The sequence below is a fragment of the Dendrobates tinctorius genome, unplaced genomic scaffold, assembly GCF_039654945.1.
Source record: "Dendrobates tinctorius isolate UK_male_01 unplaced genomic scaffold, ASM3965494v1 ptg000013l, whole genome shotgun sequence".
Taxonomy (NCBI): Eukaryota; Metazoa; Chordata; class Amphibia; order Anura; family Dendrobatidae; genus Dendrobates; species Dendrobates tinctorius.
The window spans coordinates 2,427,186-2,443,090 of record NW_027361681.1 but is presented as its reverse complement, the minus strand read 5'-3'; the positions used below and the strand labels follow the sequence as shown (position 1 = coordinate 2,443,090).

The window sequence follows — 15,905 nt, the reverse complement described above, 5'->3', positions numbered from 1 at the left end:
CAGGGAGATGCGGAATTGCCGCATAAACTTCTGCAGCAATTCCACACATGTGCACATAGCCTAATAGCCTTCCCCAACTAAGCAGACCTAATTTTTGTATGAGGGAACAAGTCAGGGTCTAGGAACCCTACCAAGGAGAACTAACTTGAAAAATGTGTGGTGGCACCACCTAGGGTCAACATAAGTCTTGAGGAGCTTGGCACCAAATCCACAGCTGGAAGCCTGGCAGAGTCAGACCACATACAAGCAAGATTATGTCCACCATAATCAACTGGTAATGTTACAATCTTAATCTTTACATTGCTCCATGCTGATGGCTTCCAAACCCTCGCATCAGTGTGGTGCCTCCACCAGTGCACTCCAAACCCATCGTCCACTCCCAGGCCCCCATCCAGTGACGTGGAGACCATGGTTTGGATCCTCCTGGTGATTTTTAATGTGGTGGCTTCCTGATTGGACAGTCCGTGTGTGATGTCATCAGTGATGTCATGAGGATTTACAAGTCCTATATACAGAATTAACATTTGCCTTTAACATTCACCCAAGTCCAAAAAACGGGAAAAAAAAATTCTTCAGGCTGTCACTTTGCAAAATAATTCTCTTTTTACAAGTCATTTACAAGTTCTTAATCCTCCTCCGGTTTGGACCCGGCGCGGCCGCCATGAACCATGCCGGATGTGTGCGAACACCAGACGAAGACAAGCAAAACTTGAAGAGGAGTATATAATATATATATATATTTATAGATATTTCTATATGTCAACAATGTGTCTCCGAGGAATTATTAACAGAAGGCACAGAGGATGCGCATCTCCCGTTCACTAACAAACCTGAAACGAGAGGAGAGAAAGCTTAGCGCAAAACCCAAAACACATACCGCGTGGCACTCTGGGAGATGGATTCTATTTTTCTATAAGGTATTGTGCACATCTCCCACAATGCAAGACAGCAGAAAATTAAGCAATAAACATGAGATGGGAAGACTTCATGTTTTACAGCTTTGGTTGTAACTAGAGTAAGAAATGAGGTCACAGCAGCCTGGAAGTGAACAGCATAGGAATGCTTGACAATGTAGGGTAAGAGGTGATGTAACCTGAGCACATGCAGCCTAGGAGCTGGCTGTACAATTCTAAACGCAGCTTCGGATGTGAATAGAATATAAGGGTTCTAGTGATCTAAACACAGCTTCATGTGTGAATGGAGTATAAGGCATGCCAATCCTAATGCTCAAAAGGCTGCTTCAGATGTGACTGGAGTATAAGGCATGTCGGGGTCCTAGCGATCTAAACGCAGATTCATATGTGAATGGAGTATAAGGTATGTCAGTCCTAATGCTCTAAATGCTGCTTCAGATGTGAATAGAGTATAACCTACAATGCAAATTATAAACCAATAGTAGAAGCCCACATGCAGCTTTGGATGTGAGTCGAGTATAAATTCATCTAATATAATCACTATTTCATATATCAGGAAAAATCGTCCCAAGAGCTTACACTTACTTTCTGGTCAGGTAGCATGGGACCACTCTGAAGAGGGTTATTTTGCAGAGGATTTAAGTGTCCGTTAAGGAGCCCCGAGGGCCGGTCATGTTCGCAGAAAATGGTGCCATTGACATAGTGGAATCTGTCTCCTGGTACCAGTCTGTTCCTACACGTGGCACATGTGAAGCACTAAAGGAAAAAAGGAGGTAAAAGATAAGTTACAGCCAACCCTTACAGAAATTAATGCTTCTCTTAAAGGGGAAGTAAATCTTCAGAACCACAAAAATAGGCTTCATTCCCTAATAAAAAAAAAAATAAAAATCTAAATCCTCACATTTTAAGAATTCCTGACATGCTTACCTTCAGGTGATACACGCTGCCCTGTGCCCTCATCACCATTTCGCTGGCTGGGATGGACTGTCCGCATGCGCTGCACGCTCCACTACTCCCAAATAACCTGCCATAGAGAAACACAAGTGTCATTACATATAAGGACCATATAAATGACTCCGCACACAAGACCGTTAACTGGACGCAACAATCAAACGGCATTGATCATCGTATCCATCACCGTCTGGCAGCTATGTTAATTTATTGCACCGAGGTAGAAGCAATCACAGAATGTGATTTAAAGGGTCATTAAAACAGACACTAATGTTACAAGGGCAGTGGCCATTACTGGACTCGGACTCCACCCGTCATGTTGTACATGATCTATTTACACAACACCGGTATATAGTGTATACCCACATAGTGTCCGATTAGGATGTCCAGATATGATAAAGAGGTGCCCCGGTGTACCCCAAACTGTAACATACTACAGAGGTATCCACCAAATACGCAGATACATAACTGGGGGTCCATATACACCTAGATACTGCAATACTGCGGTCCAGACACACCCAGGATGCCCAGAAACACCATACATCCTACAAGGCACATACCCAGACAGACCCCGAGGGGGGCCACCCAGACTCTATATCCAGGCGAGAGGCATCCAGATACACCTTACATACCCAAAAAACCCTTATATACTACTCAGACAGGCTTTACACACCAAGATGACTCCTGGCTGCCATGCCTAAATACACATTATACATCCATGCAGATGCCGTGGGCCTGCCGACAATAATACAGATTCATCCTCTGCGTCTAGGGAAGCTTTTGTTCTCTTATTTCCCTAAAAGCCATTTATGCAAAATTCGGCTTTGCTTTTCCGTCCTGTTTCGTCACTTCATCCCAGTAAACAGCGGGTTACAGGAACACATTTAATTGTGCAAACAGCGTTCTGTGTCCACGCGAGCGTCCCGTTAAGGTCTATCCTGTAGTATAGGGATACCACGGCACAGGCAGTTTTGAAGTATGAAAACGTCTTTTTAATGATGCAGTAGAAAGGTCTGTCCTCCTGCCTTGGCTGTGAGCAAGGTCTTAGGCCAGAATTCCACACAGACGTTTCTGCTGCATCATGCACTATGGCCATAGGCAGACTATGTGACAGCAGCACTACAAGTCTCAGATCACCTTTCACATCTTTTCCATAACTCAAAAGCTGCAGTTAGGCACAAGGCACAATGCCAAGCCCTGGCCATGTGGAGGCTGCCAGCTGAGCCTTGTAGTTCCCACATGATATAACGTGGCTGACCGGTCTTCCCTTCCTTGCTGACAGCCGGTGCGGAGGTGAGGTGGTGCTCAGATTAGATGAGCGTTATCGATTAATCCGGCCTGATTGTAGTGTAATCTCACACTCCCGCTGCCCTGCAGCAGAAACACAAATTAATTGCCAAGACCTTCAGACTATGAAAAGTGCGTCCCAGGAGGCCCATAAATGTCCAATCTGTGAGGAAGAGGCAACATCAGATGCTGCGTACACCATCATTATACATCACCCACATAGGGACAGACAGCATCACAAACCCCGGCAATTACATCTATACCTTCTAAATATGGGTCAGGTCTCCTTTAAATTATAAGGGAACCTCAACCCCAAGAACAGTCATACGGTCTGCACCAGGCTGGACACCAAAGAAATTAAGCAAAGTGTTGACTTTAGTAAAAGATATGACATTACATCAATCCGCTATTTCCACTAGTGCCATTGACCACCAATGGAGCAGAGGCCAAGCAGTGGGACCTCCGCTACAAGGTGGTGAATAGCCCCGTTCTCAGGATCGCTGCGGAAGGGAAGGGGCACGCTCAGCAATAAGACCCCCGAATTTGGGAGCACCATTTAATCACTATGTCAATATGAAGGATATAATTGACAACCAATATGCTGCAACTGTAACTGGTGCGGTCACCCAGCTTTCCTCAGCGCACGTGGCGAACACACTGTGGATTTTATACCACAGAGCATGCAGATAATCTCCAGAATGTTGCTGCAGCAGTGAAGTGGAGGACACAAGCAGTCCATAGTGCATATAAACCTGATAAACAATGCAGACAAAGCCAATTTGGCAAAACTGCAGCTTTATTACCGGTTTTCTGTGAGCAGAATGAAGTGTGGAATGAGTGGCGCCTTCTTTTATATTTAAGAAGAGATATATATATTATACACAACATATATATATATATATATATACACACACACACACACACACACGCACACAAGAATGTCTCGGTATATTTGTCCATTCGTCCTTCCCTCTGTTACATGAAGTTTGCCAGTTCTATATACTGAAAACCAGCCCCACTCCATGATGTTCCCCCCCTGTAAGCTGGAGCTCGGTATGGTGATTTTGGGGCGATGTGCAGTGCCTTTTGGACTCCAAACATGGTGTGTATTATGGCATCCACACCATTCAATTTTGGTCTCCTCTATTCTCCCAGTATTTCACAGACTTGTCTAAATGTTGTTGAGCAAAGTTTAAATGCACCTGAACCTGCCTTCTGTTCCGCAATGGAGTCTTGTATGATGAGCGTGCATACAGGCCATGGAAGATGACTGCATTACTTAAAGTTTTCTTTGAAACAGTTGTACCTGCTGATTCCAGGTCTTTCTGTGGCTCTCCACAGGGGCTCCTTGGCAGTCTGACAAAACTGACAATTTTTCTCACTCCTGTCTGAAATCTTGTGGGTAGCATCTGCTCATGGATGGTTTATGGTGAAATTATATTCTTTCCACTTCCGGATTATGGCCTCAACAGTGCTCACTGGGCCCTTCAAGAGGTTGTCCACTATTTTATCATTTATGACCTATCCTTAGGATATGACATCAATGTCCAATTGTCTGATTGGTCGGGGTCTGACAACCGGCGCACCCCCCCTCCCCATCAACTGTTCTTGGTATCTGCAACCGCCGGCCAGAAATGCTCAACTGAGGAGCTGCGACAGCAGGTGCAGCCGGGTACTGCACATCAGCCTCCTATTGATTTGAAGAGGAGTCAGATATGCGATACCCAGCAGTGGTCACTATCTGAAGATAGAGCAGCTCCGCAATAGAGTATTTTCCCCACCGCTACCAGCTCATCGGCAGGGATTGCCGGGTGTCAGACCTCAACCAATCAGACATTGATGACCTACCCTAAAGATAGTAGTTTAGAAATTATTCTTTAACCAATGCCATCTTTAGGTTTTGCAACAATAAGGTTGTGAATGTCTTGGAAAAGCGCACTGGTTTTACCCATCATGAGATGTTTCCTGTGTGGCGTCTTAGTAATGAGATACATTTTTATAGGCCATCAGCTGATATTATTTCTCACTAAGTGGCAGGATTGCTTTCTAGTTACTGATAGATGTCACCTTGTGTCAGGACTTTCCATGGCTTTTTGCACCTCTTTCTTCATGTGTTCAATACTTTTTCGGTGTCATTTCGCATTATTGCACATAACGCAAGTTATGGGCATCTATGGTGATTTCTTTGCCTGTGTGAACTGGATGGGTTGTTACAGCCATCTGGTGAGAATTTCACATCAATAGCACCTTTAGAAATATATTTACTTAGAAAATTGGTGACGTGTTCAATGCTTATTTCACCCGCTGTACATACACAAACACACACGTATGTATACATAACATTGTGTGTGTATATATTTATATACATATTTTTCTTTTTAGCAAACACACATTATATATACATATCGTACATTTTATAACAGAATATGGCTCCAAATTTCAACCCTATGGGACCCATCCTCCAGGCAGAATAGACTGCAGCAAACAGAAGAATGAAATGTCCATAGAACCTTCAGCGTTTCTATAAGGAGGGGGGTGGTCTTCTATTAAATGAGTTTCTCCCTTTATTAAATGTTTTCCCTCCGTCTCCTTGAAGATCTCGTCTGAATCGGCCGTGTAATTGATGTGAGTTTGCCTTTAATATCCTGTTCTCTGGCTCTTTGACACAGTCCTAGTGCAGCCGCCAAAGTGCCGTCCAATCTAATAAAAGGACTCGCGTAATGAATTTTCGATCTTAATTTAAACAGTAATTTAAGCGGCCGAAGGAGAGGAGGGGCGGGTGGGGGTGGACGCAGAGGCGAGGAGCAGGAGGATGAGCCGGGGACAGCGCTGGGCCGGGGAACACAATCCTCATGCAGATCAGAGGCCTTGGCCTCGCACTGTGAATAAAGTTTATTGAAATGAACACTTCATTAGCTTTTCCCTAGCAACCGGTCACCGTGTGGATGGAGGCCTAGTGGTCACCGGCTGAGATTTTTTCTCAGGGAGGGAATTCATGATGGACCCTTGTCAAACTTTAAAGAGTGGAGAATCCCTTGAAGCCTATAGGGGAGACATTGGTGACCTACTGTGGAGTATGTCGGCACTTGCGCCACAACTACAGAATCATGAGGATGGCGTGGGTACACAAAGTCCCTTTAACTTAAAGGAGACATGCAGACAAACTCATCCAACCGATAACCGGGAAATCGGCAACCCCTTTAAGCAGCCATATTAAAGTTTAACCCCTTGTATTCCTCACCCGATTTAGGGCCAATGTTCAGGATTATGGACTTTGGATGCAGCATGGGGGAGGGAGAGGAGTGAAATTATTGGCGCACAAAGTGTTAAAGCATTCGGCTTTGGGGGTGGGACAGAGCTGATAATTTCGGAGGATTCTGAGCCCTCCCGGTGAGGAACGGAATTGAACTTAATAGAAAATAACAGGGGCTTAATTGATGCCATATGTTTCAATATTGCCAACAGGGAACTTCACCTGCCAAGTGGGAGCCGGGGAAGAAAGGGGGGAGCTATTCAGGGGTCACCAGGCCTGTATGGGAATTAATATCCAAGGACCCTTTGTGTTGATACGACCAAGGGGCGTGGGGGAAGCTGAATCGGGGGTTTATAGCAGGGTCTGTGACTTGCAACAGTTGCACAACACAAGCAGAGTATATGAAACATATTGCCCCCCTGCTGAGGGCTGGAGCAGCCCCGAAACTAGTCTAAAGGGACACTCCTCCTAAATCCCCAGAACTGAAGACAGGAATATTAGAGCAGAAAATGACATTTGGTCACATGACAACTTAGGGAAGCTGGGTGACACTGCCTATGGGAGCAGTGATGGCAGCCTTATTGGTCTTCACTCAGTTCTCCCAGAATTACAAATGTCTCAACTTTTAACCCTGAAGCAGAATGAGGGATTAAATAACTTTAGGAAGGGGTGTACAAACTTTTATGTTCCCATCTGTTTCCCTCGTTATTTTTGCTCTAGGGTGCAGTGCAGAAAGCGAGCGGCAGTGGACAAGATGGAGTCCATGCCCGCATTCCTCCACCACATTTATCCTCCAAATTCCCAGGAATATTAGCCCTGGTTTCTATTCTGTTCAGTCATGGTCACTCCGCTTTCCCATAATACAGACAACTCATTTTCCCAATTTCCTGAGTGGTTGGTTATCCTAACGATACACTTCCGGACTACTAAGTAACTACATAACCAACCACTAAGTAGTCGGGAAAGTGAGACAATGGCAGCCATATTTCATAAAACCCAACTTTCTAAGCTCCCTAACTGGGGTCTGAGATAAATCTACTAATCCTTGACTGGCCACCCTTGTGCGAGATGCATCATCCACCATTTTGGCTCCAATGTAGTAATCAGTAACGCAGCAGCACTAACGAAAATTATGCATTTGATGACAGTTGTGGAACTACTAGTCCCAGCAGCTGAGCTCGATTATTGATGGATCCTGCACTCACCGAATGTAGTCGTTCCGGCACAGGATCATGCCACTCTTTGTGTAACACGAGGTGCCAATCTCCCCTAGCTGAGCCTGGCAGCAGGAGCACTTGAGGCAGCGGGTGTGCCAGTACCGGTCCATGGAGTACAGGAGGAAGCGGTCTGCGATCTTACCCCCGCAGCCTGCGCAGGCTTTAGGGGGGGAGCCGTTGCTGCTGACCGCCGTGGTGGTTGCTTCGGACGTCCGGTTGTTCACCATCCCTGGTCCTGTAAGGCAAACAGTGGAGACGGAGGGTGAGGACGTGTGTGACTGGCGCTGGCGCGTGGCAGCTGCAGAGACCTAAGTGATTGAAAGAAGCACTTTGCTCAAGCACCAGAAAATAGCTTATTACACAGCCGTCCCCCGAGAGCGCAGCTAATCACCCCGCAACTCCTACTGCCGGGAGCCCACACCCTTTCACTGCCAGCAGTCATCACCACACATTAGGGCCTCCCAATCATTGTAAATGCCCTAGTGTCAACACTAATGGCGCTAGGCGGCTATACAGCACCCCATTATAATAGATGTTTCGCACAGCAACACTGCTCTGCTCCCACTGCATATCAGTGTCACGTACTCCAGCGCAGGGCCCAATGAGGCGTTATTACAGCTGGGGTACTGCACTCAATAAGGGGTTGTTCTAATACCACAGCGTCTGCCAGGAGGAGCAGCACATCTATCCAATGCGCAGGCAGCGGTCTGTACTGTATTACACAGCAAAGAAGTGGGTCGTTCAATTAAAGGGACAGTATAATGACAAAATGGCGACTGACGAGACATTTTCAGCATCACCAAAAAATCCGCGATTAATTATAACCTTCATGCTACCAGAAACGTTAAGGCCTCTTTCACACATCAGTTTTTTGCCGTCAGGCGCGATCCGGCTTTTGTTTTGTAAAACTAGATCCGGCAAAATGCAATGCCGGATCCAGTTTTTCCCCATTGACTTGCATTAGCGCCGGATGGCATTGCGTTTCATCCGTTTTTTGCCGGATCCGGCTACTTGTCTCATTCCGGCGTCTGGAAAAAACGGCTACTGTAACGTTTTTTGTCTCCGGCGAAAAAGCCCGAAGCGCCGGATCCGACGCTTCCAACTTTTTGCTACAATGAAAGTCTATGGGCGCCGGATCCAGAAAAAGACGGATCCAGCCACCGGATCCGTTTTTTTAAGTCTGCGCATGCTCAGATCCAATTGGCCAGCCCCCAGGAAACAGATATAACCTGCTAGACGGATCCAGCAGAAAAACGGATCCGTTTCTACAGTTCTCCAAAATTTATGCCGGATCCGTTTTTTCTAAAAATAGCCGGATCCTGCCTGACGGCAAAAAACTGATGTGTGAAAGTAGGCTTACACTTTCAAACTGCGAAATATTGGTAACTGGGGCCAAGTCCAACTTTGCTGCACTTGCGAATAGCAAGTGTCTGGAAAAGCTGGGTATGGAAAGAGAAGCCATGTAGTTTGCTTTACGCCAGCAACCCTAAACATACGTTGTGCCAGAAAATGAGTCACATCGACATTTGAGGACGGATTGCCATCCCCCCAAAAGTGAGTAAATTTAAAGTTTTAAGAGGCCTGCAATTCACCGAACAACCACAAGGCGTCACCACCAGTCAGGGATCCATTACACCTAGGGGCCTAGGTGGTAAAATTTAAAGTGGCATTCCCCTTAATTTTATCCTTTATAGCTATAGATAACTAAAGAAACAAATTTGAAGAGCGAATGAAGCAATGGGGGAGGGGGTATTAGGGAGGAGTGTCCCTTTAAATGCCAGACGCCAATTTCTTTTCAGAACGCAGGCATACCTGGCACCGGCAGGAGAGGCCAAGGCTGCCGCGTAACGAGCCTCATTTCTTACGATTACATTATGTTATCAAATCCGATGCCAATTACCCAGTAAATCCCAGCTCCTCCGCCCCGGGGGACACTGGAGAAACCTCTAAAACGGGAAGATTAAGGGAGATTTACAAGGGAGGGCGAGGGGCCAATTAACTAGGGGCAAATGTGTTACCCACCAACATAATCTGGGGGGAGGAGGGTGCCATAAGACCCAAACGCCCAGACCCATGACAAGGAATTTACACCAATCATGCTTTAACCCTTTCAAACCTGTCCCACCAAAAAGATGACTTCCAGGGCTGTTAGCACAGGATGTGTTAGAGGGGTCTGCGACTAAAAACTTGAGACGTGCAGAGGTGGGAATTATGGGTAATGCAAGCTCAGGGGCGCCCTCCAACAACATTCATACCTGCCGAGCCAGGATGACTCTCGCTACAGGTCTGCACTAAAGGCTGCTCTACCTGTATAGGGTCATCCTAGGGACCCTTGGTGATACACGCGCTCCTGGGGGACACATCTGCCCTTCTCCCAAGTTAGAAAGGGTCCCCGATGGAAAGTTCTGACACTTTTCAATGTACTTTGTGCATTCTAACCTAGTGATTGTAAAGATCTCTGCTGGCTGCCAGTGGATGGAAACAGTGTGAAACTAGCAGGATGAGCGGAGACTGAGAAAGCTGTGGGGGCTTCAGGGGCTAAACACTTTGGGATTCAGCACAATCCCCCCCCCCCATTATCTACAGAGGGCTGAAAAGAAGCTAAAGGCTGAAACCATCGCAGCTGCGGATGAAATCCAAGTAGGACGTGGTGGCGGGTACCGGAGTGCCAGCCTGGGGGGGGTTGAGCTTCTTCTATGGAACACTAGACCCAATAACTCCTGATACTGGGGTTTCCCCTGCCACATACAACCATGAGAGCATGCTGGGAGATGTAGTTCTCCACTTTCCATTATACAACTTGGAAATCACAAAACTGAATCTCATGTCAGAAACGGGCAGCAGAGCGGAGCTTGGCATCTGCTGACATTCCATGCGAGGTTTTACATGGGACTGCAGGTGAACACTCACAAAGTTAAATCTGCTCCATCTGTGCATATTACAGTGCAGCCTGTAATCTATCTGGACAGCGTTATTAGAGTAGAGTGAATGTTTAGTACATGAGGGGCTGTACTACTCCATGGTATATTACATTACAGCACAACTCATTTAGGGCCTGGCATACGGCAATATGCACTAGAGCGGGTCACACTGCACTCAGAGATTACAGCACAATATTATTGCATAGAACAGCGTAGTCAGTGCAGGAGCGTATAATAGCAGATTATAGGCTCTAACTGCCGATACTGTATATTACACATTATTATAACAGTAGTCATTTTATATTCTGATTCTATGGCATCGGCTATGATAGTATTGTACGCACTATTACAGTACAGTACATTAGAGTGCACATATTACAGCACGCGCCATTATAGCACTGTCCTCTTAATATGCCATACATTATAGCATCGGCTACTACAGTACAGACCAGTGCATTATATGTCATTACATAATAGACAGACTATTGTACTGTAATATATCTTACACCACACAGCTTTATTATAGTGACCTATAGATAATACATATTACACTGCTCAATATTTGTAACACATCACAGCTCAGCATATTACAGACCATCATACTAGAGTCCAGCATATTATTACAGCCCTGTATATTGCACATCATACAGCCCTGCACAGAATATTACAGCCCGGTATATTAGAGCCCAGTGTAGATTATTACAGCAAAGTATAGATTATTACGGCCCCCTGTATGTTACAGCCCAATATAGATTATTACAGCCCTGTATGTTACAGATTACTACAACCCAGTGCAGATTATTACAGCCCCGTATAGATTACAGCCCTGTATATTGCAAATTATTACAGCCCAGTATAGATTATTACAGCCCAGTATAGATTATTACAGCCCCCTGTATATTGTATAGATTATTACACCCTGAATATTACAGCCCAGTATAGATTACTATGGCTCCGTGTATATTACAGCCCAGTATAGAATATTACAGCCACTATGTATATTACAGCCCCCAGTATATTACAGCCCAGTACAGTTTACGGCCCCTTGTATATTACAGCCCAGTATAGGTTATTACAGCCCCCCCGTATATATTATTACAGCCCTGTATATTACAGCCCAGTATAGATTATTACAGCCCTGAATAGTACAGCCCAGTATAGATTACGGCCCCTTGTATATTACAGCCCAGTATAAGTTATTACGGCCCCTTGTATATTACAGCCACTATGTATATTACAGCCCCCTGTATATTACAACCCAGTATAGATTACGGCCCCTTGTATATTACAGCCCAGCATAGATTACAGCCCCTTGTATATTACAACCCAGTATAATTACAGCCCTGAATATTACAACACAGTATAGATTATTATGGCTCCCGTGTACATTACAGCCACTATGTATATTACAGTCCAGTATAGAATATTACGCCCCCTGTATATTACAGCTCAGTATAGATTATTACGGCCCCCTGTATATTACAGCCCAGTATAGATTATTATGGCCCTGTATGTTACAGATGACTACAACCCACTGTAGATTACTACAGCTCCATATAGATTACAGCCCTGTATATTACAAGTTACAGCCCAGTATAGATTATTACAGCCCTGTATACTACAGCCCAGTATAGATTATTACAGCCCTGAATATTATAGCCCAGTATAGATTATTACAGCCCAGTATAGATTATTACGGCCACCCTGTATATTACAGCCCAGTATAGATTATTACAGCCCAGTATAGATTATTACGGCAACTATGTATATTACAGCCCAGTATAGATTATTACGGCAACTATGTATATTACAGCCCAGTATAGAATATTACGGCCACTATGTATATTACAGCCCAGTATAGAATATTACAGCCCCCTGTATATTACAGCCCAGTATAGAATATTACAGCCACCTATATATTACAGCCCGTATAGAATATTACGGCCACTATGTATATTACAGCCCAGTATAGAATATTACAGCCCCCTGTATATTACAGCCCAGTATAGAATATTACGGCCACTATGTATATTACAGCCCAGTATAGAATATTACAGCCCCCTATATATTACAGCCCAGTATAGAATATTACAGCCCCCTGTATATTACAGCCCAGTATAGAATATTACAGCCCCCTGTATATTACAGCCCAGTATAGAATATTACGGCCACTATGTATATTACAGCCCAGTATAGAATATTACAGCCCTCTATATATTACAGCCCAGTATAGAATATTACGGCCACTATGTATATTACAGCCCAGTATAGAATATTACGGCCACTATGTATATTACAGCCCAGTATAGAATATTACAGCCCCCTGTATATTACAGCCCAGTATAGAATATTACGGCCACTATGTATATTACAGCCAGTATAGAATATTACGGCCACTATGTATATTACAGCCCAGTATAGAATATTACAGCCCCCTGTATATTACAGCCCAGTATAGAATATTACGGCCACTATGTATATTACAGCCCAGTATAGAATATTACAGCCCCCTATATATTACAGCCCAGTATAGAATATTACGGCCACTATGTATATTACAGCCCCCTATATATTACAGCCCAGTATAGAATATTACGGCCACTATGTATATTACAGCCCAGTATAGAATATTACAGCCCCCTATATATTACAGCCCAGTATAGAATATTACGGCCACTATGTATATTACAGCCCAGTATAGAATATTACAGCCCCCTATATATTACAGCCCAGTATAGAATATTACAGCCACTATGTATATTACAGCCCAGTATAGAATATTACAGCCCCCTATATATTACAGCCCAGTATAGAATATTACGGCCACTATGTATATTACAGCCCAGTATAGAATATTACAGCCCCCTATATATTACAGCCCAGTATAGAATATTACGGCCACTATGTATATTACAGCCCAGTATAGAATATTACAGCCCCCTATATATTACAGCCCAGTATAGAATATTACGGCCACTATGTATATTACAGCCCAGTATAGAATATTACAGCCACTATGTATATTACAGCCCAGTATAGAATATTACAGCCCCCTATATATTACAGCCCAGTATAGAATATTACAGCCACTATGTATATTACAGCCCAGTATAGAATATTACAGCCCCCTATATATTACAGCCCAGTATAGAATATTACGGCCACTATGTATATTACAGCCCAGTATAGAATATTACAGCCCCCTATATATTACAGCCCAGTATAGAATATTACGGCCACTATGTATATTACAGCCCAGTATAGAATATTACAGCCCCCTATATATTACAGCCCAGTATAGAATATTACGGCCACTATGTATATTACAGCCCAGTATAGAATATTACAGCCACTATGTATATTACAGCCCAGTATAGAATATTACAGCCCCCTATATATTACAGCCCAGTATAGAATATTACGGCCACTATGTATATTACAGCCCAGTATAGAATATTACAGCCACTATGTATATTACAGCCCAGTATAGAATATTACAGCCCCCTATATATTACAGCCCAGTATAGAATATTACAGCCACTATGTATATTACAGCCCAGTATAGAATATTACAGCCCCCTATATATTACAGCCCAGTATAGAATATTACAGCCACTATGTATATTACAGCCCAGTATAGAATATTACAGCCCCCTATATATTACAGCCCAGTATAGAATATTACGGCCACTATGTATATTACAGCCCAGTATAGAATATTACAGCCACTATGTATATTACAGCCCAGTATAGAATATTACAGCCCCCTATATATTACAGCCCAGTATAGAATATTACAGCCACTATGTATATTACAGCCCAGTATAGAATATTACAGCCCCCTATATATTACAGCCCAGTATAGAATATTACAGCCACTATGTATATTACAGCCACGCATAGATTATTACAGCCCAGTATAGATCACGGCCCCCTGTAGATTACTACAACCCAGTGTAGATTACAGCCCCTTAGAGATTTATTACAGCCCAGTATAGATTATTACAGTTTACGACAACCCAGTGTAGCTTATTACAGCCCCGTAGAGAATACAGCCCTATATATTATAAATTACAGCCCAGTATAGATCACGGCCCCCTGTAGATTACTACAACCCAGTGTAGATTACAGCCCCTTAGAGACTTATTACAGCCCAGTATGTTAGATTATTACAGCAGTATATAATTTTACGGCCCCGTACACATTATTAGAGCCCAGTGTATATATTTTACAGCCCCACATTATCATATCCCAGATACCACTGTAATAGACCACAGCACGAAGCCATTATATCACACTGCCATGTAATACAGTATAATACGCCAGTTATTATATTACACTTCTACGGCTACAGATAGATGTGAACTGCAGAGAAGAGCACGGAGCGGACAAAGTCTTCTCACACTTGCCAACTCCAGCCCCCACTGTGCACGTCGGGCACACGCCGGCATCTCCGGTGCCACCCACCTGTCCGCTGCTCAGTACAGATCCACTAGGTCCCGGGGCGCAGAGATCTCCTGTCTTGTATCATACAGATCCCAGAGCTGAGCATCCACTGTCTGCAGCTGTCCGCGGCCCCTGCTTATATAACCGCGCCTGTGACGTCACTCGGGGCCGCCTACCGGCACCAATCAACCGGCAGGGGCGTGTCCAGCTGTCAGAAAGACATATGTGGGTAACTCACTGCTGCCACCCAGAGGACAACTCCTGGCCTGCACCCTGACCCTACTGAGGAAGTGGGGGACAGTATGCTGGGAGTTGTAGTCCTACACCAATAGCGAGTCTTCTTATACAGCCCCAATCAGAACATACTGGTATCCACTACCGCCATCTGCCCCACATACAAAAGCAAACAAGATCTTTGGAACAAGATACATCTTACATAATGGTCCTAGGTCATAGTACCCAAACCACTGCATGCATTAGCCATGGAATCACTCCCCATAATGGTGAAAACAAAAAAGAACTGGAGTCCAAAATCCACCAAAAGAATTATAAAATCAGAAAAAACTTTATTTATCTCATATTAGAGATACCAAGACAACATAAAAACAAATCATATCATTATAGAGTAATTTGTACAGGATTTTAAAGTGCAGCAAAAAGAGTGCAACAGCGCATAACCAACCAATGGGAAACTTCTTAATCTCATTCAGATTGTATTAAAGTGACAGTGCTAGCAGTAATTTTGTATCATACAACCTACATATCAAATGAAAATGGACACCGGTGCAGTAGAACTATGAGGCCCCACAAGAAATTGGTCATCATAGCATAGTAGCCATAGCGACCCCACACTAACAGCACAGATGATCACAGTATTCAAGATACCCTACCCATGGATGCTACGCACGTCGCATCG

At 44.2% G+C, this 15,905-nt stretch overlaps 1 protein-coding gene across 1 annotated transcript; it reads right to left on the bottom strand.

Annotated features, from left to right (window-relative positions):
- Window positions 1–471: 471 nt before the first annotated feature.
- LOC141068133 (LIM domain transcription factor LMO4-A) lies at window positions 472–15,165 on the bottom strand. Its single transcript, XM_073558276.1, has 5 exons — window positions 15,011–15,165; window positions 7,611–7,857; window positions 1,842–1,938; window positions 1,500–1,670; window positions 472–830 (listed from the first exon to the last, which is right to left on the bottom strand). The coding sequence occupies exons 2-5, from the start codon at window positions 7,847–7,849 to the stop codon at window positions 822–824; spliced, it is 516 nt and encodes a 171-aa protein (XP_073414377.1). The 5' UTR covers window positions 7,850–7,857; window positions 15,011–15,165; the 3' UTR covers window positions 472–821.
- Window positions 15,166–15,905: the final 740 nt, after the last annotated feature.

Bases quoted from the DNA above. Each gene is read 5' to 3' on its own strand.
- LOC141068133 (XM_073558276.1), bottom strand. From the start codon at position 7,849: ATGGTGAACAACCGGACGTCCGAAGCAACCACCACGGCGGTCAGCAGC. The intron at 1,939-7,610 runs GTGAGTGCAGGA...TCTCTATGGCAG, and splicing joins TGCCGGAACGACTACATTCG to GTTATTTGGGAGTAGTGGAG. The intron at 1,671-1,841 runs GTAAGCATGTCA...TTTTTCCTTTAG, and splicing joins GCAGCGTGTATCACCTGAAG to TGCTTCACATGTGCCACGTG.